Source organism: Lithobates pipiens, unplaced genomic scaffold, assembly GCF_037356315.1.
Source record: "Lithobates pipiens isolate NorthernLeopardFrog02 unplaced genomic scaffold, aLitPip1_a1.2 Scaffold_3, whole genome shotgun sequence".
NCBI lineage: Eukaryota > Metazoa > Chordata > Amphibia > Anura > Ranidae > Lithobates > Lithobates pipiens.
In genome coordinates this window covers 37,089,265-37,114,191 of record NW_027507790.1, presented here as the reverse complement: position 1 = coordinate 37,114,191, position 24,927 = coordinate 37,089,265, and the positions used below count along the sequence as shown (strand labels likewise).

The window sequence follows — 24,927 nt, the reverse complement described above, 5'->3', positions numbered from 1 at the left end:
CTTGTCACGTCACCTGCAACAAGTTGTGGATTGTCCACTTGCCACGTCACCTGCCACAAGTTGTGGATTGTCCACTCGTCACGTCACCTGCAACAAGTTGTGGATTGTCCACTTGCCACGTCACCTGCCACAAGTTGTGGATTGTCCACTTGTCACATCACCTGCAACAAGTTGTGGATTGTCCACTTGCCATGTCACTTGCCACTTCACCTGCCACGTCACTTGCCACAAGTTGTGGATTGTCCACTTGCCACGTCACTTACCACCTGCCATGTCACTTGCCACAAGTTGTGGATTGTCCACTTGCCACGTCACCTGCCACAAGTTGTGGATTGTCCACTTGCCATGTCACTTGCCACTTCACCTGCCACGTCACTTGCCACAAGTTGTGGATTGTCCACTTGCCACGTCACTTACCACCTGCCATGTCACTTGCCACAAGTTGTGGATTGTCCACTTGCCACGTCACCTGCCACAAGTTGTGGATTGTCCACTTGCCATGTCACTTGCCACTTCACCTGCCACGTCACTTGCCACAAGTTGTGGATTGTCCACTTGCCACGTCACTTACCACCTGCCATGTCACTTGCCACAAGTTGTGGATTGTCCACTTACCACGTCACCTGCCACAAGTTGTGGATTGTCCACTTGCCACATCACTTGCCACATCACCTGCCAAGTCAACTGCCACAAGTTGTGGATTGTCCACTTGCCATGTCACTTACCACCTGCCACGTCACCTGCCACAAGTTGTGGATTGTCCACTTGCCACGTCACCTGCCACAAGTTGTGGATTGTACACTTGCCACGTCACCTGCCACAAGTTGTGGAGTGCCCACTTGCCACATCACCTGCCACGTCACCTGCCACGTCACTTGCCACATCACCTGCCACGTCACTTGCCACATCACCTGCCACAAGTTGTGGATTGTCCACTTGCCACATCACCTGCCACAAGTTGTGGATTGTCCACTTGCCACATCACCTGCCACAAGTTGTGGATTGTCCACTTGCCACGTCATCTGCCAGGTCACTTGCCACATCACCTGCCATGTCACCTGCCACAGGTTGTGGATTGTCCACTTGCCACATCACCTGCCATGTCACTTGCCACAAGTTGTGGATTGTCCACTTGCCACATCACCTGCCATGTCACCAGCCACAAGTTGTGGATTGTCCACTTGCCACGTCACCTGCCACAAGTTGTGGATTGTCCACTTGCCACGTCACCTGCCACAAGTTGTGGATTGTCCACTTGCCACGTCACCTGCCACAAGTTGTGGATTGTCCACTTGTCACGTCACCTGCAACAAGTTGTGGATTGTCCACTTGCCACGTCACCTGCCACAAGTTGTGGATTGTCCACTCGTCGCGTCACCTGCAACAAGTTGTGGATTGTCCACTTGCCACGTCACCTGCCACAAGTTGTGGATTGTCCACTTGTCACATCACCTGCAACAAGTTGTGGATTGTCCACTTGCCATGTCACTTGCCACTTCACCTGCCACGTCACTTGCCACAAGTTGTGGATTGTCCACTTGCCACGTCACTTACCACCTGCCATGTCACTTGCCACAAGTTGTGGATTGTCCACTTGCCACGTCACCTGCCACAAGTTGTGGATTGTCCACTTGCCACGTCACCTGCCACAAGTTGTGGATTGTCCACTTGCCACGTCACCTGCCACAAGTTGTGGATTGTCCACTTGCCATGTCACTTGCCACTTCACCTGCCACGTCACTTGCCACAAGTTGTGGATTGTCCACTTGCCACGTCACTTACCACCTGCCATGTCACTTGCCACAAGTTGTGGATTGTCCACTTACCACGTCACCTGCCACAAGTTGTGGATTGTCCACTTGCCACATCACTTGCCACGTCACCTGCCAAGTCAACTGCCACAAGTTGTGGATTGTCCACTTGCCATGTCACTTACCACCTGCCATGTCACTTGCCACAAGTTGTGGATTGTCCACTTACCACGTCACCTGCCACAAGTTGTGGATTGTCCACTTGCCACATCACTTGCCACATCACCTGCCAAGTCAACTGCCACAAGTTGTGGATTGTCCACTTGCCATGTCACTTGCCACTTCACCTGCCACGTTTCATGCCACAAGTTGTGGATTGTCCACTTGCCACGTTACTTGCCACATCACCTGCCAGGTCACTTGCCACATCACCTGCCACAAGTTGTGGATTGTCCACTTGCCACTCCACTTGCCACATCACCTGCCACAAGTTGTGGATTGTCCACTTGACACGTCACCTGCCACAAGTTGTGGATTGTCCACTTGCCATGTCACTTGCCACTTCACCTGCCACGTTACTTGCCACAAGTTGTGGATTGTCCACTTGCCACGTTACTTGCCACCTGCCATGTCACTTGCCACAAGTTGTGGATTGTCCACTTGCCATCTCACCTTCCACAAGTTGTGGATTGTCCACTTGCAACGTCACCTGCCACAAGTTGTGAATTGTCCACCTGCCACGTCACCTGCCACAAGTTGTGGATTGTCCACCTGCCACGTCACCTGCCACAAGTTGTGGATTGTCCACCTGCCACGTCACCTGCCACAAGTTGTGGATTGTCCACCTGCCACAAGTTGTGGATTGTCCACTTGCCACGTCACCTGCCACAAGTTGTGGATTGTCCACTTGCCACGTCACCTGCCACAAGTTGTGGATTGTCCACTTGCCATGTCACTTGCCACGTCACCTGCCACAAGTTGTGGATTGTCCACTTGCCACGTCACCTGCCACAAGTTGTGGATTGTCCACTTGCTACGTCACTTGCCACCTGCCATGTCACTTGCCACAAGTTGTGGATTGTCCACTTGCAATTGCTTAAAATATTTTTTTTTATGGTTTTTCATCATTTGCAATCATTTTTGAGATTTTTAATGTAAAAAAAATAGGTTACCTTTTAAAAACGCTTATAACTGAAAATGCGGCAAAACGCCGCTACCGCATTTTGCCGCGTTTTTCGTTTATAAGTTTTGCGTCTGAAACGTGGAAACTTTTGCGTCTGAACCCATTTTTTTGCTTCTGGAAAAACGAGGTTAAACGCAACTGCATAAAAACGGCAAAAAAACGAGACTGTGTACATGGACACATAGGATAACATGGAATGAGTTCAGGGGCAGTTTAAAAAAGTGTCCAACTGCCTCTGAACACGCGTTTAACAGCGTCTCGTGTGCATGAAGCATAATTAAGTGCCTCCATCCTGGTAACGAGTAATAATAAGGGGAAATTTGGGACTTCAAATGAAGCGATTGGATAGTGGAGGTAAATTTCACCATGTTTAAATTTTCACCATGGACTGTTTACTAATATACAGACAATAGAAAATTTGGATTTCATATACATATAAGAAGCATGCACATGGCATGAGCATAGTAAAAAGATAAAATTATAGCAGCACATGATTCTGGTGGTAAGTAGATCAAATAATATAACATAATAATGCCAGCAACAACATGCCCAATACCGAAAAATGTACCCATACGGTAAATATGCATCCACTGAGTAGGAAAAAGTATTGTAGTTGAGTACATAGGATGATGGTTCAATAAGTATGATTCCGTATGAGATGTAGCTGGGGCATCACAACAAAGCTCGGCACGTTTCGTAAATGTATTTCTACTCATCAGGAGCTGATGCTTCCAAAAGTTCCTATGGAATATGTATAGAAATTAAATGAACCATACTATTAATGTAGAGGGAGTAACAGGGTGAATGAACATCTAGTGTGCGTAGATATTTAACCAAACACACTCACCAACACAGACAGCGAGTGCAATACATGGTGGGGGGCGTAGGGTGGGCTAGGAGCATAACCTCTCCACGGGAGCTGAGGCGGCATATGAATGGATGCGACATCGGGCAGAGAAGGTACAAAATGTGACAGAGGTCTCCTCAAACGAGGCAGAAGTGTAGTTTTTTGCACCGTCTGTGTTGGTGAGTGTGTCTGGTTAAATATCTATACACACTAGATGTTCATTCACCCTGTTACTCCCTCTACATTAATAGTATGGTTAATTTAATTTCTATACATATTCCTTAGGAACTTTTGGATGCATCAGCGCCTGATGAGTGAAAATACATCCATGAAACGCATCGAGCTTTGTTGTGATGCTACATCTCATACGGAATCATACTTGCATATGCATATTTATCGTATGGGTACATTTGACGGTATCGGGCATGTTGTCGCTGGTATTATTATGCTATATTTTTTGATCCATTTACCACCAGAATCATGTGCCGCTATAATTGTACCTTTTTCTATGCTCATGCCATGTGCATGCTTCTTATATTTATATGAAATACATATTTTCTATTGTCTGTATATTAAACAGTCCCATGGTGAAAATTTAAACATGGTAAAATTTACCTCCACTATCCAATCGCTTAATTTAAAGTCCCAAATTTCCCCATATTATGGCTTTTGTTTAAAGGGACATCAGCACTGGTCATCAGTGTAGTCCCACTAGTGCTGCTAATCAGTGTTCAGCAGTGTCACCTATCAGTGCCTCCTCATTGGTGCCACCTGTCAGTGCCACCTCATCAGCGCTCATCTGTGAAGGAGAAAAATTATCTGTTTGCAAAATTTTAAAACAAACTATGAAAAATGTTCCCCCCCAATATTTTCGATCTTTTTTTTTTGTTTGTTTAATCACCCAGGGGAAATACTACCAAAAGAAAGCTCTATTTGTGTGAAAAAAATGTATACAAATTTTATATGGGTACAGTGTTGCATGACTGTGTAATTGTTGTTCAAAATGTGACAGAGCTGAAAGCAGAAATTTGGCCTGGGCAGGAAGGGGGTAAAAGTGCCCAGTAGGCAAGTGGTTAATAATGAACTAATTGGGCTGTGTTTGTTATTTTTTTTTTTTTTTTTTTTTTTGATTGTGCTTTGAGGAACACAGGAATTCAGGAACTGTTGCCTACAAGAGGTTGGGACACTGGAAAACAGAAAAACATATGCCAACCCCCGTACAACCCCTCTTTTACTCAGCATGCCTCAGGTTTTTGCTAGTGTCCTAGGGGGTTGGATGTCTTTTCTTCATCTTTTCTTAGAAAAGCCTAATTTTGTTAGCTTTTTCATCTCATGGTATTTTTCTAGTCAAGATTCCTGTTACATTTGTGGACGGGGCCTACTCGTCCTGCACGTGGGGGGGTACCTTTCGGGTGTGCACACTCATCAATGCCTGGGCCCAGATGGGGCCTTGTTCATGTGGAACTCAAACGTTATGGCAGTGCCCCAGCTTAGAGATGAGCCGTACACTGTGTGCAATAGATGCATGTACAGAGTCCCTCTGTAAAACTTATTTCTAATATTACTGGGCACCATCCTCAATGTATGTTGCATTTAGAATGGACACCACTGAGCCTGTGCCCTCCCCACCAGTCCAGCGTCCCTCTGCTACCTCACTCCCAGTGACAGAATGGGGTTCTGCTGTGCGCACCAGCCTTGTGTGCTCTCACTTAACACATTCCCTCTCCTGTACCATGCGGCTAGGTATTTGGGGTCTTCATACTGCGGGTTCAGTCCCGGTAGGACTGCTAGGGAGGGAGGCAGAACACTAGCTACTGGCTGATGACCTGTCCCCTTTTAACCATGCACCCCTTAAAAAAAAAAAAGTTCAGACCAGGCTTGGAACACTTTACTGAACACTTTTTAGTGACCATGACCGTACAAGTGTCGTGCAGTTCCAACCCTAACTAAGCTGATACTGCCCAAGCATAACTTTTATAAGGTGTAGTCCATAACTGGTGTGCCCCAGAGCTGGAAGATTCTCTGAAATTCTGGTATTCTGTCGGACTACATGGTTCAGCAGCTCCTTTTCAGCGTCCCCTAACCTACTAACTTGATTACACAAAAACAAATCCTCTTTGTAGGTATCGGCCTACACACTGCTGCTTGAGTTGGTCTCTACATAGCAGCTAGATTGGCAGCTCCCCAAGATGGGAATCGTATGAATTTATTATTTTTTTTTAATTGGTTGAACAGATGGACTTGTGTCATTTTTCAACCTGACTAACTATGTAAGACTAGCTTTGGAGGCTGTACCCGGTATCCAGCTGGACTGGACTAGCAGGGCTAGCCTTAAATGTGACCTTTGCTCTTTGGGTTCTGTGTTGTGGCACTTTCCAGACCTAGGTGTACCGGGTGCCACAGAACACTTTTCAGGTTTAGAGCCATGCCGCAGCCTGAGGTGTGACCCTGTCTCTGAAGACTTGCTTAATGAATAAGGCTGGTTGAGTTGAAGCATTGGGAGCTAGCTCACTGCGCCGTTTGAAATTCCCACCACAGCAGGTTTACCGCAGTAAGGGTTAAAACTCAGGGGTCAAACCCAATCCGCTTGGAACCCTCTTTACCGTCTTTCAGCCTAAAGGAACCATCATCCCGCTGCTTCCCCTACTCTCAGTGCACCACATGAATCTCCAGTCTATTTAACAGCACACCTTACAATGACTCTGTAACTTCTGGCCGCCTGAGCCCCTCATCAAAAGCTTATCAGGTTTGTTGGTACTTGAGGCCTTTTCTCACTTTGGACCTAGTTGCTTTGGTGCTTTGTGGAAGCAGCATGCCTTCGCTAGGACACAAAAAGGACAATCCCACTGCCACTGGCAACCTCAGCCCATGCTTCCCAGTGGTTCAGGTGACATTTAAGTGTCATGACCTATCCTCAGAAGAAAGGAACACATGTAATCTGGAACCCGAGCCCCTATTGTCATAGAATTGTCCTCCATATTCTAACTCCTAATTCGGGTTGGGCGAACGGTTCGGGCCGAGCTTTGGTTATTCGGTTGTTCTGTGAACACCGAACAATATGTGGTGTTTGGGGCAAATTCGAAAGCTGGAACACTGTTAGTCTATGGGACACTAACATGGAAAATCAAAAGTGCTAATTTTAAAGGCTTATATGCAAGTTATGGTCATAAAAAGTGTTTGTGGACCTGGGTCCTGCCCCAGGGGACATGTATAAATGCAAACATTTTTTTTTTTTTTTTTTTAAAACCTCCGTTTTTTCGGGAGCAGTGATTTTTATTTTTTTTCCCTTTTTCTTAGGGTTCGTGTACACAGGACATTTTTACAGCCTCTCCTGAATGATGAATAATCTAACGGATAGTAACCCATGTTTAAAACGTCCGTTTTGCCACGTTTACATGCCGCTTTTGCATTTAGAAGCGTTTTAAATTTATATATATATATATATATATATATATATATATATATATATATATATATATATTTTTTTTTTTTTTCCAAAATAGCCAAAAATGAAAAACGTCTGTAAACTAAACGCGAGTTACCATGTTTAGCAGCGTTTAGAAGCATTTGCCACTTGAAATGCCTCTAAACTCACCTTCTGAACCCATTTTTTTTGCGTTCCAAAAAAAAAGCCTCTCAACTGTCTAGAAACGGCTGTAAACGACTCTGTGTACATGTACTCATCAGATAACATAGAGGAGAGTTCAGGAGCAGTTGGGAAAAAAATGCCCAACTGCTTCCAAATGTCCATTTACCAGCAGCAGTGTACATGAGGCCTCAAAAACCTTTCTATGTCCTTCTCAAAAAGTGGGCCTTCCTTAGTGAGTGCTGCCCTGTTGCCCTATTCATCCTTGCATAGGCTCTGCTGAGTCCGTAGTGTTTTTTTTCGATTTGGATGAGCCACATATTGTATTAGGCATCCATCAGCTCTGCAGGGATCTCTGTGATTGTGCAATTTGCCCCCACCCCATTCTCTGTTGCCATGATCACCAAGAGTGCGGAATTTGTTTCTTTTCCTTTTATTTTTTACTGTCTATTAGCATAAGTTACTTTTTTCTGTGTAACTGCTTTGTTTTCTATTGTTAATGTTTTATTGTTTTTCTGGCCTGGGAATGCCCAATAGTCCTTTTGCTTTTGTAAATCTATGTTTCAATAAAGAGAGAAGTTGGAGCTTGTAAACTCTGTAATTAAAAAAAAAAAAAAAAAAAAAAAAAAAAACCCTACAAGACAAAGGCATAATGAGCTAGTATGCATCGCATACTAGTTTATTATGTAATACTCACCTTCGAACAAAGCCTTCCAGTGACGCCCGCACACCGCTGAGACAGCTGACATTTTCCCCTGGATTTTCTTCTGGGTTCGGGTGGGCCCCAGCGCTGTGAGTGGCCGGAGCCACGATGATGTCACTCCCACACATGCACAGGGCTCGGAAGGAACGACACCCGTGGCTGTTCCTTCAGAGCGCATGCGCCAGTGACGTCACTGGCTGCTTTTTAATGTAAATATCTCCTAAACGGTGCACATTTTAGGAGATATTTACACTACTTATAGGTAAGCCTTATTATAAGCTTACCTATAGGTAAATGTCTGCAGAGGAAGTTTACTTCCTCTTTAAAAAATAAATAAAGTGGGCAAAATGCAGATTTAAGGTATGACACAAAATGCAAACTAAAACATACGTTTGTTCACCAATCTGATAGCTAGAATTGCTTTTGGTAATTTTATTGTGTTTGAAACTTTGATTAAAATAAATTGTTATATTTTACAGAGATATTAAACCAGAAAATATTCTCATTGATCGTACTGGTCATTGTAAACTTGTAGATTTCGGCTCAGCAGCAAGAATGACTTCAAATAAAATCGTAAGTGTGCCTGATTTCTTTCAATTTTCTTGTATGATCTCGCAATGATAGCACCTTCATACACTTCTCTCCCTGTACTTTAGGTAAATGCCCATCTTCCTATAGGTACACCAGACTACATGGCTCCTGAAGTTCTCACAGTGATGAACAGTGACGGAAAAACTAGCTATGGGCCTGAATGTGATTGGTGGTCTGTAGGCATTATTGCATATGAAATGTTTTATGGAAAATCTCCATTCACAGAGGGAACCTCAACAAAAACCCTTTATAACATCATGAATTTTCAGGTTTAGTAATTTTTGGTGTTTATTTATTTTTGTAAGAAAGTGAACATTGTAGACAGAATTTATTATTTATTTGTTTTTGTAGCGTTTCTTGAAATTTCCAGAAGAACCAAAAATCAGCAAAAACTTTCTCGACTTGATCCAAAGCTTGCTATGTGGACAAAAGGAGAGACTAAAATTTGAAGATTTATGCTGTCATCCGTTTTTTGCTAGTATTGACTGGGACAATATTCGAAACAGTGAGTAAAACTATAATAAGTCTTTTATGTCATTGTTCTGAAAATCTATACCTTTTACATATAATGTTTTATATTGTTGCATATGAAGTCATATTTGTGAAATTATCCATCCAGCCTATTAGTTGCTGCTTTTTTTTTTTTTTTTTTTACACAGAGGTAACGATTTTTAAATAGCTGGGTAATGATAGTTGCTATTCATTTAGCCTATTGTCTCCTTCATTTTTTTTTCATTGTTAATGAAGGTATTCATTTTAAATAACTTTTCTAGGTTAGGATGAGCCCTGATAATAACAGTAATGCTGACATGGCACTGTACTGCCTGCCATTCCAAAGCTTTTCACCCTGCTTGTGCTGCTAGCTTTGAAACTCTTTTTCAACATGGTCACTATGTTTGTAGCTGTGATGAACTACTAACTTGCTGTATGCTATCTCTCAGAAAAAAGAGGCATCATCTTCTCCCAGTCTCTTTCCAGGTCTGAGGTCTTCTCTCTTCTCCAAAGGCTTGCCTTTGTATGCAGTAACTCCCCACATGCCCAACAAAGGTACTTTGTGGCAGAACCTGACACTGAGCTGTGTCTGTGTGCGGCTGTCAGTGTAGAAATTAGTAAAACATTTCCAGCAGAGGAAGAGAATTTATAGCAGAAGAGCGATAGAGAGCAATAGTCTCTGCCACCATTCATACATACCTGCTATCAAGTTTATACTTTAAAGCCCATACCATGCTAGAGTCTCCCGCACTACTACGCAAATTGTGAACCAAAATTCAGTAACTAATATAAGTTGTTATATAAAGTCCTTCTGAAGCAGTCATGATTGGATGATGTAACACATCAAGGGCATGGCTGGATGATGTCATCACGCAGCCACCTTGGATAGGTATTGGACACCAAAGTCTAACCTTAAGGGGGAAATGCTCGTTTAAAGAGGTAATCTTTTCTATGTGCACTAGATGAAGTGCACTCATTTTATGAGTGAAATTTCAACCCTTTGCTTTAATAAATTAATCTGGTAAGCTGATATATTGCACAATGAGGTTCTTTTTGTTTCTTTGAGCTACTTTTTGGAGGAAAGGTGGTCATATGTGGAGAAAGGCACAGATGAAAGTTTGCATGGAGACAAAGCCCTTTTAAAGGGCAAGGCGTATATTGACCTCATTTTCAATAGGTCAAAATCTGAGGTAAGCAGCCTTTTTGGAAGGTTGAAGAAGCACTCTGTGGTGGACTGGTGCTGGCCCAACCCCTGGGCCGTGGACTGGTGCTGGTCCATGGCCTTTAGCTGATTGGGGCTCATAGCAGGAGATGAGAGGGTTATTATAGACCGTGGTCGCCACTCATCTCTGTGTGTCCTTTCCCGGCTCCTCTGCCCGCCTTGCCGACAGTGTCATCCTATCAGCAGGGCAGGGGGTGGGAGGAACTGCAGTTCGAAATAAAGAGCTCCTTCTGCCCCCTGCCCTGCTGATAGGATGACAGTCGGCCGGGCTGGTGGGAGGAGGAGCTGGGAGAGGACATACGGACTGTTAGCCTCTGCTCTGCAAGGTAGGAGTGCTGAGCACGTGAGACAGAGATTGATGTTATAGAGGAAAGGCGTGGAGGAGGCAGACTGCAGGGGCACTGAAAATAAAGGGGACTGCACTGTAAAGGGGCACTGTTACAGCAATGATAATTTCATCAACAAAAAAGTATTCATCAAAGATTTTGTCAGTGGCATTTTTCCAGTGACGAAACTAAAAGTACAGCACGTTTTCGTCCACTGACGAAAACTATGATGAAAATCAAATCTGTTATTGTTCCTTAATGAAAACTGGACGAACATGACAAGGTTGGGACGTTTAACCTCATAAGGTACCGTATTTATTGGTGTATAACACAGTGCGTGCGTGTTATGCGCCGATATTTGTCTTTACCAATGGGGGGCAGGGATTGGGCGGTCCACCCTTGGTGCCACACATGGGGGGGTGTGTGTCAGGCCAGCTGGCCGCCTCTCCTGGTCTTGGGACAGCACTGCCAGCATAGTCTAACTTTAGGAAATAATCACTGGCAGCCCCTTCTCCTACACCGCTCCTCCTGTGTCACTCTCATTGTAAAACTAAGCTTCTAAATACCGAAATTTCTCCGTTCTTGTCGGCCGCTCTTCCTCCTCCTCCGAGTATTGCTTTAGATTGGAAGAGGAGAGCGGTCACATGACCAGCAATGAAATGTCAGAGTAGGGCAGTCATGTGACTGGGTCAGTAAAATTACTGAACTATTGAGGTATTTTGATACTTTGATTTACAATGAGAGTGACACAGGAGGAGCTGTGTATGAAAAAGGGCTGGCAGTGATCTATTCTTAACTTTAGAGTACACTGGAAGTGCTGTCCCAGGAAACTGGGGGTCTCCTGGGAGTGCAGGGGGCTGTGTATTGTGCATAGTGTGGGGGTCTGTGTACTGTGCAGAGGGTGAGCGGCTGTGTATTGTGTAGAGGGTGGGGGGCTGTGTACTGTGCACATTTGATTTTAGTTGACTAAAATGGAACTAAAACTAAAATGGCATTTTAGTCAAAGACTATGACTAAAACTAAAACACACGCATAAGACTAAAATTGGATTAAAATTAAAATGCCAATTTAGGCCTAAGACTAAAGCCTCGTACACACGTACGGATTGTTGGCCAACAGAACGTCAGACTTTTGTCTGAAGGGCGCCTGCCAGGAACTTGTCTTGCATAGTAGTGACGTACTATGTGAAATTTCAGCTTTTGAGCACCACCCTTTGGGCACTTTCTGCTAATGCCGTGTTTGGTGAGCATTGATTACGAGCATGCGTGTTTGTACTTTGGACTTTTGTGTGACGGACTTGTGTACAGACAATACGAAAATCTGACAACAGACTGTTGTCCGCTGAAAATTTACTAGCCTGCCATCCAATATTTGTTGGCCGAAAGTTGGACAACAGTTGTCTGAAGGAGTGTACTAATGGTCTGTCATCTCACAATCCCCTGCCAACAATCGGATCGTGTGTACGAGGCTTTAGACTAAAAATACTTGAAATCTGTTGCCAAAATGAACACTCTGTTACAGTGTCCATTTACAGTGCAGTCCCCTTTTATATCGCAGTACCTGACCCATCCACCACAACCACCATCCTCCCCCAGCACGCCACTCTCGGCCCCTAGGAAATTTGTCTGCCGTGCAACCGGTCCCTGGAGCCATAAAGGTTGAGAACCACTGGTTTAGAATCTTTACTAATGCTGTTTAATTCTTTATGGACTTAAATTGAGGTGGAAGAAAAAGGAGGTGGACTATAATAAAATAAAAATGAATAAATATATTCTGTATGTATGAGTCTCTCTCTCGCTCTCTCTCTCGCTCTCTCTCTCGCTCTCTCTCTCGCTCTCTCTCTCGCTCTCTCTCTCGCTCTCTCGCTCGCTCTCTCGCTCGCTCTCGCGCTCGCTCTCGCGCTCGCTCTCGCGCTCGCTCTCGCGCTCGCTCTCGCGCTCTCTCTCTCTCTCTTTCTCTCTCTCTCTCGCTCTCTTGTCGGGATCTGTGGGCGGGGGCTTAAAAAAGGGGGCCCCCAGATACCGGCCCCCCACCCTATGTGAATGAGTATGGGGTACCATGTACCCATTCACCTGTTGAAAAAAAGTGTAAATACACAACACAAGTTTTTAAAATACTTTATTAGACAGCTCCGGGGGTCTTCTTCCATCTTGGGGGGTCTTCTTGCCGGACTCTTGCTAGCTCTTTTACTAGCGGAGGAGCCCGGTTTTCTTCTTCGTCGCTGCCACCGTCCGGGGGTCTTCTTCCCCCCAACGGCGACGACGACGAAGAAAGCCAGGCTCCTCCACTAGTAAATGGGCTAGCAGAAGATAGCGGAGTTCGGCGAGAAGACCCTCCAAGACGGAAGAAGACCCCTGGAGCTGTCTAATAAAGTATTTAAAAAACTTCTGTTGTGTTTTTTATTTACACTTTGTACATGGTACCCCATACTCATTCACATAGGTGGGGTGCCGGTATCTGGGGGACCCCTTATTAAAGGGGACTCCTGGATTCCCATAAGCCCAAGGACAAGGTGCTTTGGGGTAGGGGGGGCCGTAGGGCGCCCCTTCCCACAAAGAACCCACCCCCCCATGTTGAGGGCTGGCCTGGTACGGCTCAGGAGGGGGGCTCTCGCTCATCCCCACCCCCTTTCCTGACCGGATGTCCTGCATGCTCGGATAAGTGGCTGGTATGGATTTTGGGGGGACCCCACGCTGTTTTTTTTAAGGGTAGGGGTTCCCCTTAAAACCCCTACCAGACCTAAGGGCCTGGTATGCTTCCGGAGGGGGAACCCATGCCGGTTTTTTATTTAAAATTTGGAGTAGAGTTCTCCCTTAAGATTCATACCAAATACAGTGCCTGGTATTGGCAGGAATCCAATTCGGATCCCTGCACCAGTGTGAACCCGGCCTTAATGTCAGTGATGCTTGTCGCTTATCCGGAAAGGAAAAGCATTTTTCCTTTCCTGATGCGAGCCGGCTCGGTGCTGGCTCCCGAGACGGGGCTCGCAGGGTGTCAATCTCGCTGATAAAAGCGGCGAGATTGACACAATATCGCTGGCACCTACTGTATTTTAGGTAAAAAGGATGGGTGAGGATGTAAGACCACCTTATCTTTATGAATGATCAAGTATGGCTCTCTACAAGAGAAGGCTGCTAACTCAGAAACTCTTCTTGCGGAGGTTATTGCAACTAAAAATACCATTTTCTTAGTCACAAGGACCAATGTAGTATCACATATTGGTTCAAAAGGAGATTCCTGAAGGACTGACGCGACCAGTTTAAAATCCCATGGACACATAGGTGATCTGACCGGAGGATTTATACGAGATACTCCCTGTATAGCCCAAACTAAGGAATGAGAAGCAAGAGGTTTTTGGGAAAAAAATAAAAATAACAAAGCCGAGACTTGACCCTTGATAGTACTCACGGCTAGTTTCATCTCTCCTCCTGATTATAGTAAGGCGAGAATTCTACTTATGACATACTTGCGAGGATGCCAACCCCTATTCTCGCACCAGCTCTAGAGGCTGGTTTTCTTGCATTAATCAGGGTAGTTATTACTGGGCCTGAAAGCCCCCGATGCTCTAGAACGAGGGTCTCAACAGCCAAACTGTCAAATTTAGCGCTTGTAAGGCAGGATGGAACACTGGACCTTCGAACAGTGTGTAAGGTATGGATGGACTCAGTAGATATAGGCAGTCAGCCCCACCATTAAAAGAAAGAGGAAGGCATATAGCAAAACTCCGTATGGAAATTTTAATACATGAAAAGCAAAGGAAATACACTCATGTGTTTAGCAGTAAAATTAAGCACTTATATAAAAGTCAGTGGTCTCAGCATATCCTCCCGGCGCATTTCGACTTAGAGCCGGGGTTTTAATGGTGGGGCTGACTGCCTATATCTAGTGAGTCCATCCATACCTTACACCTGTTCGGAGGTCCATCTGGAGATCATATCTGAATAGAGCATCTGATCCCCTTGGTATATTATACCACAAAGCTTGATTGACTCACTAGGTGTACACCTATTTGAGTTCAATCCCTCTGGTAAGCAGCTTCTGGTGTCTTTGGTGGTGTTATTACATCATACATATTTGAAGTTAAAGACTTTCACTATATCATAACCACATGTGGTTGAGGATTACCATCACGCATGAGTGAAGTTAGTCACTGACTTTTTTTTGGACATCACATGTCCAAGTTCCTCTATTTATAGACATCACATGTCATAGAGGACTGCTTGGAGTATTTTTGAGCACATAATTTTTTAGTCACGTTTTTTGTACTCCTGTTATTTATGGTTTATATGATCACATAAGCGCTGCGTATTTCACCCAATTTGTCATTTTTTGCAACTTTATCCACTGATGTGCTAGCTGCTTTAGTTTTTTACATTTTTGTTTGATTTTTTTTTTTTATAGACAGCGCAGTATATATGTGTTTATAATTTACAGGATGGAACGCTGGCCCTTGTGAAAGCAAATCTGGGCGGGATCGGAAGAGTCCAAGTATCCCCTACTGCCATTCTCACGATCTCTGCATACCAGAATCTCCTGGGCCAAGCCCCCTTTAATCTGCATAGGAGACACAGAAGCAAGCGACTGGAGGAAATGCATAGATCAGTGAAAACTGATCCCAAGGAGTTACTAAGGCATTTTCCGCAAGCGAGCGGATCACTTAACCTTGACACAAAATTGTTCAACTTTTTGCTGAACCTGGACGCCAACAGGTCTACGTCCGGGGTGCCGTACTTTTGGCATATGGCCTGAAAGACGTCTGGGTGCAGAGACCTCGGAGCAACTGCTGGCGACTCAAGAAGTCTGCCTGCCAATTTTCCACTTCTGGGATAAATGCCGCAAATAGGCAGGGCACATGCTCTTCTTCCCCAGATAGAATGTGGTTTATCTCTCTCTGGGCGGTACGACTCTTGGTGCCACCTTGATGATTGATATAGGCTACTGCCATGGCATTCTCGGACTGAATCCAGACAGGACAGTTCCGTAGTCTGTCTGTCCAGGCCCTCCATGACCCACATTTCTAGAATGTTGATGGGTAGGAACCTTTTGGAATCCGACCATTTCCCCTGGACAGTGTCTTTTTCCAAGACTGCTCCCCAGCCTAAAAGGCTGGCATCGGTCGTCACTATCTTCCAAGTGACGGGTATGGAGGTTTTCCCTTTCTGCAAATTTTTGGCCGACAACCACCAATTGGGACTCTGACGAACACTTGGAGTCAAACCCATTGGACAATCCAAATCCTGGCTTGTCCTGCTCCAGGCAGCCAGGATACTGTTTTGCAGAAACCTTGAATGGAATTGGGCATAGGGAACCGCTTTGAATGAGGCTACCATTATCCCTAACAACCTCATGCAAAGGCGTAAGGAAGGACTCTTCTTGTCCTGACCATGAGCACCAGTTCCTGTATGGCGCAAACCTTTGCCTGGGGTAAAGACGCTTTTTCTCTTGTGGGTAATATCTATGACTAAACCCAAGTACTCCATTCTTTTTACTGGTCGTAAGGATGATTTTTTTAGGTTGAGAACCCAACCTAAATGTTCCAGATATATGACCGTGCTTATCACATTCTGATCTAGCCTTGCTACGGACTGCTATATCAGCAGCAGGATGTCCAGGTATGCCACTACTGTTATACCCTGGGCTCCTAATCTTGCCAACAGTGGAACCTGGACCTTTGTAAATACCTGAGGTGCAGTGGCCAACCCGAAGGGCAAAGCCACAAACTGAAAATGTCACGGTTCTACTGCAAAACGCAGGAATCTCTGATGAGTGGGAAATATTGGAACATGGAGAACATGCATCCTCGATGTCTATTGATGCTAGGAGTTCTCCTCTCCGAAGGGTGGATACTACTGAGCGAATTTTTTCCATGCGAAATGAGCGAAAGTTTAGGAATTGGTTCAGACCCTTGAGCTCTAAGATGGGTCTGACGCTTCCATTTGGTTTTGGCCCCGTAAAGAGGTTTGAATAAAACCCAAACCCCTGTTCTCTTAAGGGAGTCTCTATGATCACCCCCTGAGATAGCAGTCGGTCTAGTGCATGAAATAAGGGCTTTCTTTTTATTGGGTCCTTGGGAACGCTCGATTTTAGAAAGCGAGACGGTGGTAATTCCCGAAACTCTAGTTTGTATCCCAGAGACACTGTGGAGATGACTCATCTGTCCTGGATTTCCTCCCGCCAGACTCTCAAACTGGCGGAGCCTCCCCCCTACTCGATCGAGCGGGGGTGCCCCTTCATAAGGAGGCCTTAGGACTCTGCTTTGCAGACTTCTGCCCCCAGGGCTTTTTCTGGCCCTGCGTTTGGCTCTGAGAACTTCCTCTTGGAGTTGACGGTGTAGGCTGTCGTAACTGTCTGGAGGCCGTCACCCCTGGCGATGGAGAGGCAGAACGCTTTGAAAGAAAAACGCTTACACTTTTTATTTTTTATTTTTTTTTTACTGAAAGAAGGGTACTTTTTCCACCAGAGATCTTCTGGATATATTTATCCAGGTCATTCCCAAATAATCGTTCCCCATGAAAGGGAAAACAAGTCAGCAGCTTCTTACAAGGCAACTCTGCTGACCAATGCTTAAGTCACAAAACCCTGTGCATATGAACCAACAGAAGGGCATGGCGAGACGTCTGATGAATAGAATCTTTAATAGCGTCAACTGCAATACAAATGGCCCTGGCCAATTCTGCCAAATCCGGGATCTCTTCACCTTTGATGACTTGTTTTACTTTGTCATTAGGAAATTGACAGACGCCAATTGCCGCCACGGCAGGCTGTGCAACTGCACCAGCCATGTAAAATTAGGCTCTAATCAATGTCTCCAGTCTCTTATCTGCTGGATCCTTAAACACCTGAACATTGTCTACTGGACAAGTAAGACTCTTATTCAGAGAAGAAACAGCCGCATCTACTGCTGGCACACTCCATTTCTTAGTAAATTTCTCCTCCATAGGATAGATCTGAGAGAATCTTTTAGGAGGAATAAAATGGAATCTGGATGATCTCAGTCAGCATAAATAAGCTGTTCCTGCAACGGGTGCATAGGCAAAGCATGTGAACCCTGAGGAGGTTTCATTGAACCCAAGGAGAAAAAAGGCGCTTTAGCTGTCTCTAAGGGTAATTTATAACAAAAACGCCCTGTTTCAGTGAGTGATTGAACTAGTAACCTTTGCGACTGTGAAGCTGAAACCAAATCCTCTGGGATAGAGTCCTCAAATGAGGAACCATCCTCCTGCCCCTCTATTGGGCCCCCCAGGGGCACATCCTAATCCTCTACCCACTCCTGCTCCGCAGATGCCCGGTCCAGGGCAGGGGAAAGGGATATTTTGCTTTTACTCCCAGCCTGGGAGGAGGCTGCGAGCAGACTAGCTATCTTTCCCTCCAAACCAGGGCTGTAGCCAAATCATCTTTAGTGACGTATGCAGAGGCTGGAGTGTTGGAGGTAGCTACAATGCCTGACAGTTCCAATGGCTGAGCCTGGTCAGCCGCTTCAGGACTTTCAGGAGGGGATGATACTGTGGAGGCAAGACTAGGGTGCTCAGACCCTGACCGCTGCGTTTTTGCGCCCCTTCTCTCTGCTTTTGTCCCTCTCTTTTGGGATTACATAGTCCTAAGTATACAGCAGAGGAACTATTACCATGCATCTATTGCTGAGCTCAGTCTTAGCAATGGTTAATATGCCGCTATCAAATGCCAGCAAGATTCTAAGTGGATGAGTCTGAATTGCCTGTAGCCAATCACCTAGCGCTTACATGCCCTTGGACTGTGTCTATGTCCCTCCTTCAGCCAGCACTCTGTACACAGCAAGGGCTTATACGAAGCTTCCGGTTCGCGGATGAGCCGTGAGAAAGCGTGCATGCCAGCGAGTCCCAACCCCTTGCGACAACCTCTCAATCCACAAAACTGTGAAGGAGGAGAGCGCTCGCGGTGGTACACATTGACAATCCTGGGGGGGGGGGGGGGGGTGAGTATGTTAATGCCTGGATTCTCCCCCCCTATGAGCTGCTGCTGACAGGAGCCTAGGAAAGCAGACCCCCCCCCCCACAGGTGCTGCTGAGACAACTATCCATAGGTGCTAGCATGAGATGTTTAACACTACATATGTCAACAACACCGTCTAGTGGTTGACAATATAAATACAGGCAAGTTAACATCTGTTCAAACGAAGTCCATAGGAATGTCCCAGGATCTTCTTTAACTTACCATTCCCGCCACAGGGTACAAACTGGAATATTCACAGTGACCCAATCTTTACCCATGGAGTCATGCCAGACCTTCAGGAACGGGGTCCCCTTTAATGTAGGGTCTACTGTCTTGGACCTGTATAGCACCCTGCTAGAACAAACCTGTGGTATGAGAATGTGAATAAGGCTCTGGATCCCAGGGCCCAGCTCTCTTAAGAGAAGTGTTACAGGCAAAACCTCATTCTTCCATACCGAGGCTCGGGTACCATTCACCTTAGCCTTTGATTGTGGCTTTGAATGGATCCGATTGTGCAGCTTCTTGACCCTGACAGGCCTTTCTAGGGAGCTTCTTTAGCACAGATCTTAACCGTGACCAACACCTTAGACACTGGCTTAAAAACTGAGGTGCTCCCTGTGTCGGAGGGGTTATATAGGGAGGGGGACTTCCTGTCTGTAGTTATGCCAGTGTCCAGCACCTGAAGGTGGCGTATAACCCATACAGTTATTACCGTGGTGCTCTGTGTCCCGTGATGTATGAAAAAATAAAAATAAATTCTGAATTTGACAAAATAAAATAAATAAAGCTGATAATGATGATAAAAATGATTAAACTAGGGAAGACAAACATAAGCCAAATGGAGACAAAAGTAAAATTATAAGCAGTAATATTAAGTAGAGCTGCCACATGCTTCCATCCCTAAATTGAATACTATTTTGAGAGAAAGAGGAAAGGGAAAAATGGGACTTCAAATGAGACCATTGGATGGCTTGCAGTTGTCGACACTATACCCCCAACTGCGCAGACTTTGTGTGTGTGTGTGTATATATATATATATATTTATACACACGCATACATACAGTATAGTCCTTTTTTAATTTCAGATGCAATAACACGCTTGCTCCTGAAGATTGTCCAACAGCCATGAAATGTGTGGCGCTAACATATGCCACATTTATTTTAGGTTTTTACCCATTCTGATATGAATCCATGAGGCCATGGCAAGGCAGGCATTACTCATAATAAATGTGTGTGTGTGTGTGTGTGTGTGTGTATATATATATATGTATATGTGTATATATATATATATATATACACAAATTTTGATGAATTATGAAATTGTAACCTTGTGATATTTACTGCTACCCGTGTTAGTATCATGTTAATTGTTTTAAACTAGACATTGAGATCCTGTTTGTACACTATTTTATATAAATGAAACAATTTATGAATTCATTAACATCTTATATTCATCAAGTTATTCTCTTGTTATCGCGTGCTTTGTTCAAAGTCCCAACCTTTTGTTTTGTTCTCAAATTAATGGCTGAGTTATTTTATTTTGAGGAGACAGCAAACTTACACTTTTATACAAGCTGTACATGCACTACTTTACATTGTAGCAAAGTGTAATTTCTTCAGTGTTGTCTAATGAAAAGATAATAAAATAATTACAAAAATGTGAGGGGTGTACTAACTTTTGTGAGCTACTGTATATGTATACACAGTATCTCACAAAAGTACACCCCTCACATTTTTGGGCCCAAAGTGTCAATATTTTGTGTGGCCACCATTATTTTCCAGCATTGCCTTAATCCTCTTGGGCATGGATTGTCTATAATTTTGTTAAAATGTGGACTACTTCCTGTGTGGGTCTGACAGTATCCCCTCTTAACAAAGAGTCTACAATCCGGTGAAGGATGCATCCATAGTTAAGGATCCCACCAAAATGTGTATGAAGGCCCTTTTTTTTTAAATTAATTTTTATTGAGATTTTAAGATGGCAGATAAAAATTACAACAATTATACACTCATATACATTATTAGCCTGTACATGATGTCTTGATTTACATATGCCTCTCAGTATATTCTATTCCAAACTAAGTAAAACAAAAAAAGACAAAAAAATAAAAGGAAACAAAAAGTAAAACAAGAAAAGAAATAAGAAGAAAAAAAATGGGGGCATGGGAGAGAGAAAATGAGCACCTCACAGGAGGAGCCCCTCAGTCTTCTATTCTTACCGTTACCTCATAAAAGCATATATCATCTTAATGTTTAGGATTTAGTCTATCAAAAAAACAACATTTTTTTTATTTCATATTCGTATAACAAATATCGGGTACATTTGTAAGAAGAATGAGACAATATTGACAAGTTATTGCCTAAAATGCTAACCCAGGTTTATCCAGAGATCTCCTTAATCTTTGTCCATCTCTGCAGAGTAATACTTCCAGCCTGCCCATATATTTTTAACCTCTTGAGATCTGCACTATAGCCGAATGACGGCTACAGAGCGGACCTCCTTTGCCGGGACTACGTCTATTGACGTCGTCCCGTGCACGAGCGGCCTGCGCGCCCCCTGAGGGGCGTGCTCTGTGATCGGCGAGTCAATCAGACTCGCCTGATCACCGATCCGAGCAAGGGGTCGATCCCGCCCCTTACCACGTGATCAGCTGTCAGCCAATGACAGCTGATCATGTGACAAAACAGAGCTGGTAATCGGCTATTTTTCCTCCTCGCGCTGAGAGAAAAAAAAAGCCGATCACCGGCGGCCGTGATCGGGACATCAGTCCCGATCACGGCCAGTGTATCAGTGCCCACTTGCCCCCTGCCAGTAACCCCCAGAGAATTAAAAAAAGTGCCACCCATCAGTGCCCATAATGCCACCCAGCAGTGCCATACATCAGTACCCACAGTGCCACCTATCAGTGCCCACAATCTGCCTCAACAACATTGCTGCACCTCAGTGCCACATATCCATGCCCATCAGTGTCATCTACCAGTGCCCCTCAGTGCCACCTATCAGTGCCCATCAGTCCCATCTATCAGTGGTACCTATCAGTGCCCCTTAGTGCCACCCATCCGTGCCACCCATCCGTGCCACCTATCAGTGCCACCTATCTGTGCCCATCGGTGCCACCTTATCTGTGCCCATCAGCACTGCCTTATCTGTGCCTATTAGTGTCGCCTTAACTGTGCCTATCAGTGCCCACCAGTGCCGTCCATCAGTGCCCACCAGTGCCGCCCATCAGTGGCCACCAGTGCCGCCTCATCAGCGCATTTCAATGAAGGAGAAAAATGACCTGTTTGCAAAATTTTATAACAAACTATTAAACATCTTTTTTTGTTTGTTTAGCAAAAAAATAAAACTCCCAACTGTAATTAAATACCACCAAAAGAAAGCTCTATTTGTGGGAAAAAAATGATAAAAATTTCATTTGGGTACAGTGTTGTATGGCCGCGCAATTGTCATTCAAAGTGCATCAGCGCTGAAAGCTGAAAATTGGTCTGGGCAGGAGGGGGGTTTAAGTGCCCAGTAAGCAAGTGGTTAAATTTGTCTTGTTGGTCTCTAACCTCATACACCCATAGTTCAGCCTTCATTATTAAATCGACTTCTCTTTTCCAGTCCAACAAAGTAGGACATGCGGTCTGTTTCCAAAACCTGGGTATTAATAATTTAGCTGCAAAAATATGTTGAGTGATACTTCTACTAAGTTTTCAAAAAAAAAAAAAAAAGTGGGCATCCTGTGGAACAAAAAGTGCAAAGGTGAAAATTCTATAGGTCTAAAAGTCATCTTCTTGATCCATGGAGTGATCGCCTCCCAAAATGGTCTGATTTTAAGACAGGTCCACCATATATGGAGAAATGTATCCCTTTGTTTACAACCCCTCAAATAGCAATCATCTGCTATTGAATACATCTGTGCCAGCGGGACAGGGCTCCCATACCATGTAACTAAAAACTTATGACATTTCTTGTATGTAAGAACTTATTGAGGTGATTTGATAACATTCATTTTTTAATTTGTAGAGAAGTGAAAGTATGGATTAGCTCTCTCTCCAACTCTCTCTAATAAAATAGGGGACTGAGGTGTATTGGCCACTCAGGACCACTCTATACATTTGAGATAACAGATGTCTAGGTTCTGAGATCTTCATACACAAAGACTCAAATGTAGTAAGGGAACTAAAGGGCCTCAGTTGATGTTCCAGTTTATTAAAGAAATCAATCATTTGACAATATCTCCACATGGCTAAAGGTAAACTCCCCAAGGATGCCATCAGCTCTGAAAAATGAGAGTTCCCAGTGGGGCATACCTAGCAGATATTGTGTTCCCATATGAGCCCCATGGACCCAAGGCTCCAACCTCTTCCCCCGGGCGGAACGAATTGTATCCTCCCAATGGAGCCATGGTAGATATTTGAGGGGTATATTTACCCAATTTTTTAATTCTATCCCACACTGATAAAGAATTCCTGGTTAATGGAGATGTCCATTCTGAGAGACACCTAGAAGTAGCCAGGATCCATTGGGCATCTGCCAAGTTTCTACCTGCTAATGGTTTTTCTAAAGGGACCCATACTTTACTTGAGGAATCATGACACCAGTTTAAGATACCTACCAAAACCATAGACTTATATTACAAGGCCACTTCTGGAAGCCCAACTTCCCGTTCCCATTTACTTCTACGTAAAATATCATAGGCTATTCTAGGGCAACTCATTCCATACAATGACAAAAAGGCTTTACATATACGTTTAATAAGAAATCTGTGGAAGTGAAATAGGTACAGTATGTAGAATGGAAATTATTCTAGGTAATATACTCATTTTGATAGCGTTCACTCTTCCAAACCATGTCAAAAACTGGCCTTTCCATCTATGCAAGTCCCTTATTTATCCCTCTTAACAAAGAGTCTACAATCCAGGGAAGGATGCATCTATAGCTATGGACCCCACCAACAAGCGTATGAAGGCCCTTAATAGAACTTGCTGGCAGGCCCTTCTTTGCAGTCTGCCCTGGCTATGACCTTAATCTGTCAGACTCTAGCTCAGGGGTGTCAAACTCAATTTAATCACGGGCCGTATCAGCAGTATGGTTACCCTCAAAGGTTGTATCTGGGGTGCGCTATGCACAGAGTGCAGGATTCAGGATTACGCTACGTACAGAGTGCTAGGTTCAGGAGTACTCTACCTGCAGAGTTCAGGGGTGCGCTAAGTACAGAATGCACTTCCAGGGATGTACTATGTATAGAATTTAAGGGTGCACTATGTACAGAGTGCAGGGTTTAGGGGTGCGCTATATACAGAGTGCAACCCCAACTCCACCCCCCCCAAAGCTTCTTCTCATCTCTAATCCTACCTGACTCGGCTCTAGTATCTTCCTGTTTAGGCGGCTCAGCCTTGCCTTGCAGAGAGATCTTTTTCTCTTTCTGGAGATCTGTCCTCCATCGTTGGTGAGTATGTGCAGGAACCTACATCCTGGAGCCACTGAAAGCAAAGGTGTCCCTTTTAAGCACAAAAGGCTTCTGTGTTTACAAGTGACAGCGGGCAGCGTGATAAGCGGGTGAGAGACACATTCCAGCTGCAAAACTGGGTGCAAGGGCCATATAACAAGGTCTGGTGGGCTGGATTTGTAAGTGCTCTAGCTGATTGATCTAAGGCATTACTGAGGGACCTGGCAGTGGATTCCTTGGTCATGGAGCATTTGGAACTCATGCCCGCAGGTTTGAACTACAGCGTGGACGAGTTGTTAGAGGTATCTTGCCTCATCTTTTGTATGGATCTGCTGTCAGTGAGCATTACTAGCAGTTCTAGGTCTGCCTCCCCGCTTCCTTTGGCTATAGTGTTGGACTGCGGAGTCTGCAAGCAAAAAGCATTTACTCTGCATGTCCTTTGAGGGAGGTCTCTTTAGAGTTACTCTGGTTGTCATCCTTGAGGATGTTGCTAGCAGCAAGAGTAACCATCTTCCTCAGATGAAACCTAGGGCTCAGTCTGGGAACACACTCATTAGAGGCCAAGAAGGGTCCCTTTCATTACTCTGCAGGTCTTAACTTCCAAAGCCAAACCCAAGTCTGGCACCAAATCCATCCACAAATCCAAGCATGAGGGGGCACTCCACTTTCAAATGTGGGGTGACATCTGTTGGTCTTTGTGGACATTGGTGGCCATAGATACTGGGGTAAAATGTAAAGAGAAATCTCAACAGGGACACACAATGTAAATAAAACTGACAGAGTTTCTAATTAGGGGTGCAACGGATTGTCACTGATCCGTGAT

At 44.6% G+C, this 24,927-nt stretch overlaps 1 protein-coding gene across 3 annotated transcripts in view; it reads left to right on the top strand.

Moving 5' to 3' along the window:
- CIT (citron rho-interacting serine/threonine kinase) overlaps positions 1-24,927 on the top strand; it is a 257,696-nt gene that overhangs the window by 37,367 nt on the left and 195,402 nt on the right. For all 3 annotated transcript variants that reach the window (XM_077461438.1, XM_077461435.1, XM_077461436.1), the window contains exons 7-9: positions 8,550-8,643; positions 8,727-8,930; positions 9,013-9,166. In XM_077461438.1, coding sequence (XP_077317564.1) covers positions 8,550-8,643; positions 8,727-8,930; positions 9,013-9,166 — 452 coding nt within the window. The remainder of the gene's footprint in view (positions 1-8,549; positions 8,644-8,726; positions 8,931-9,012; positions 9,167-24,927) is intronic.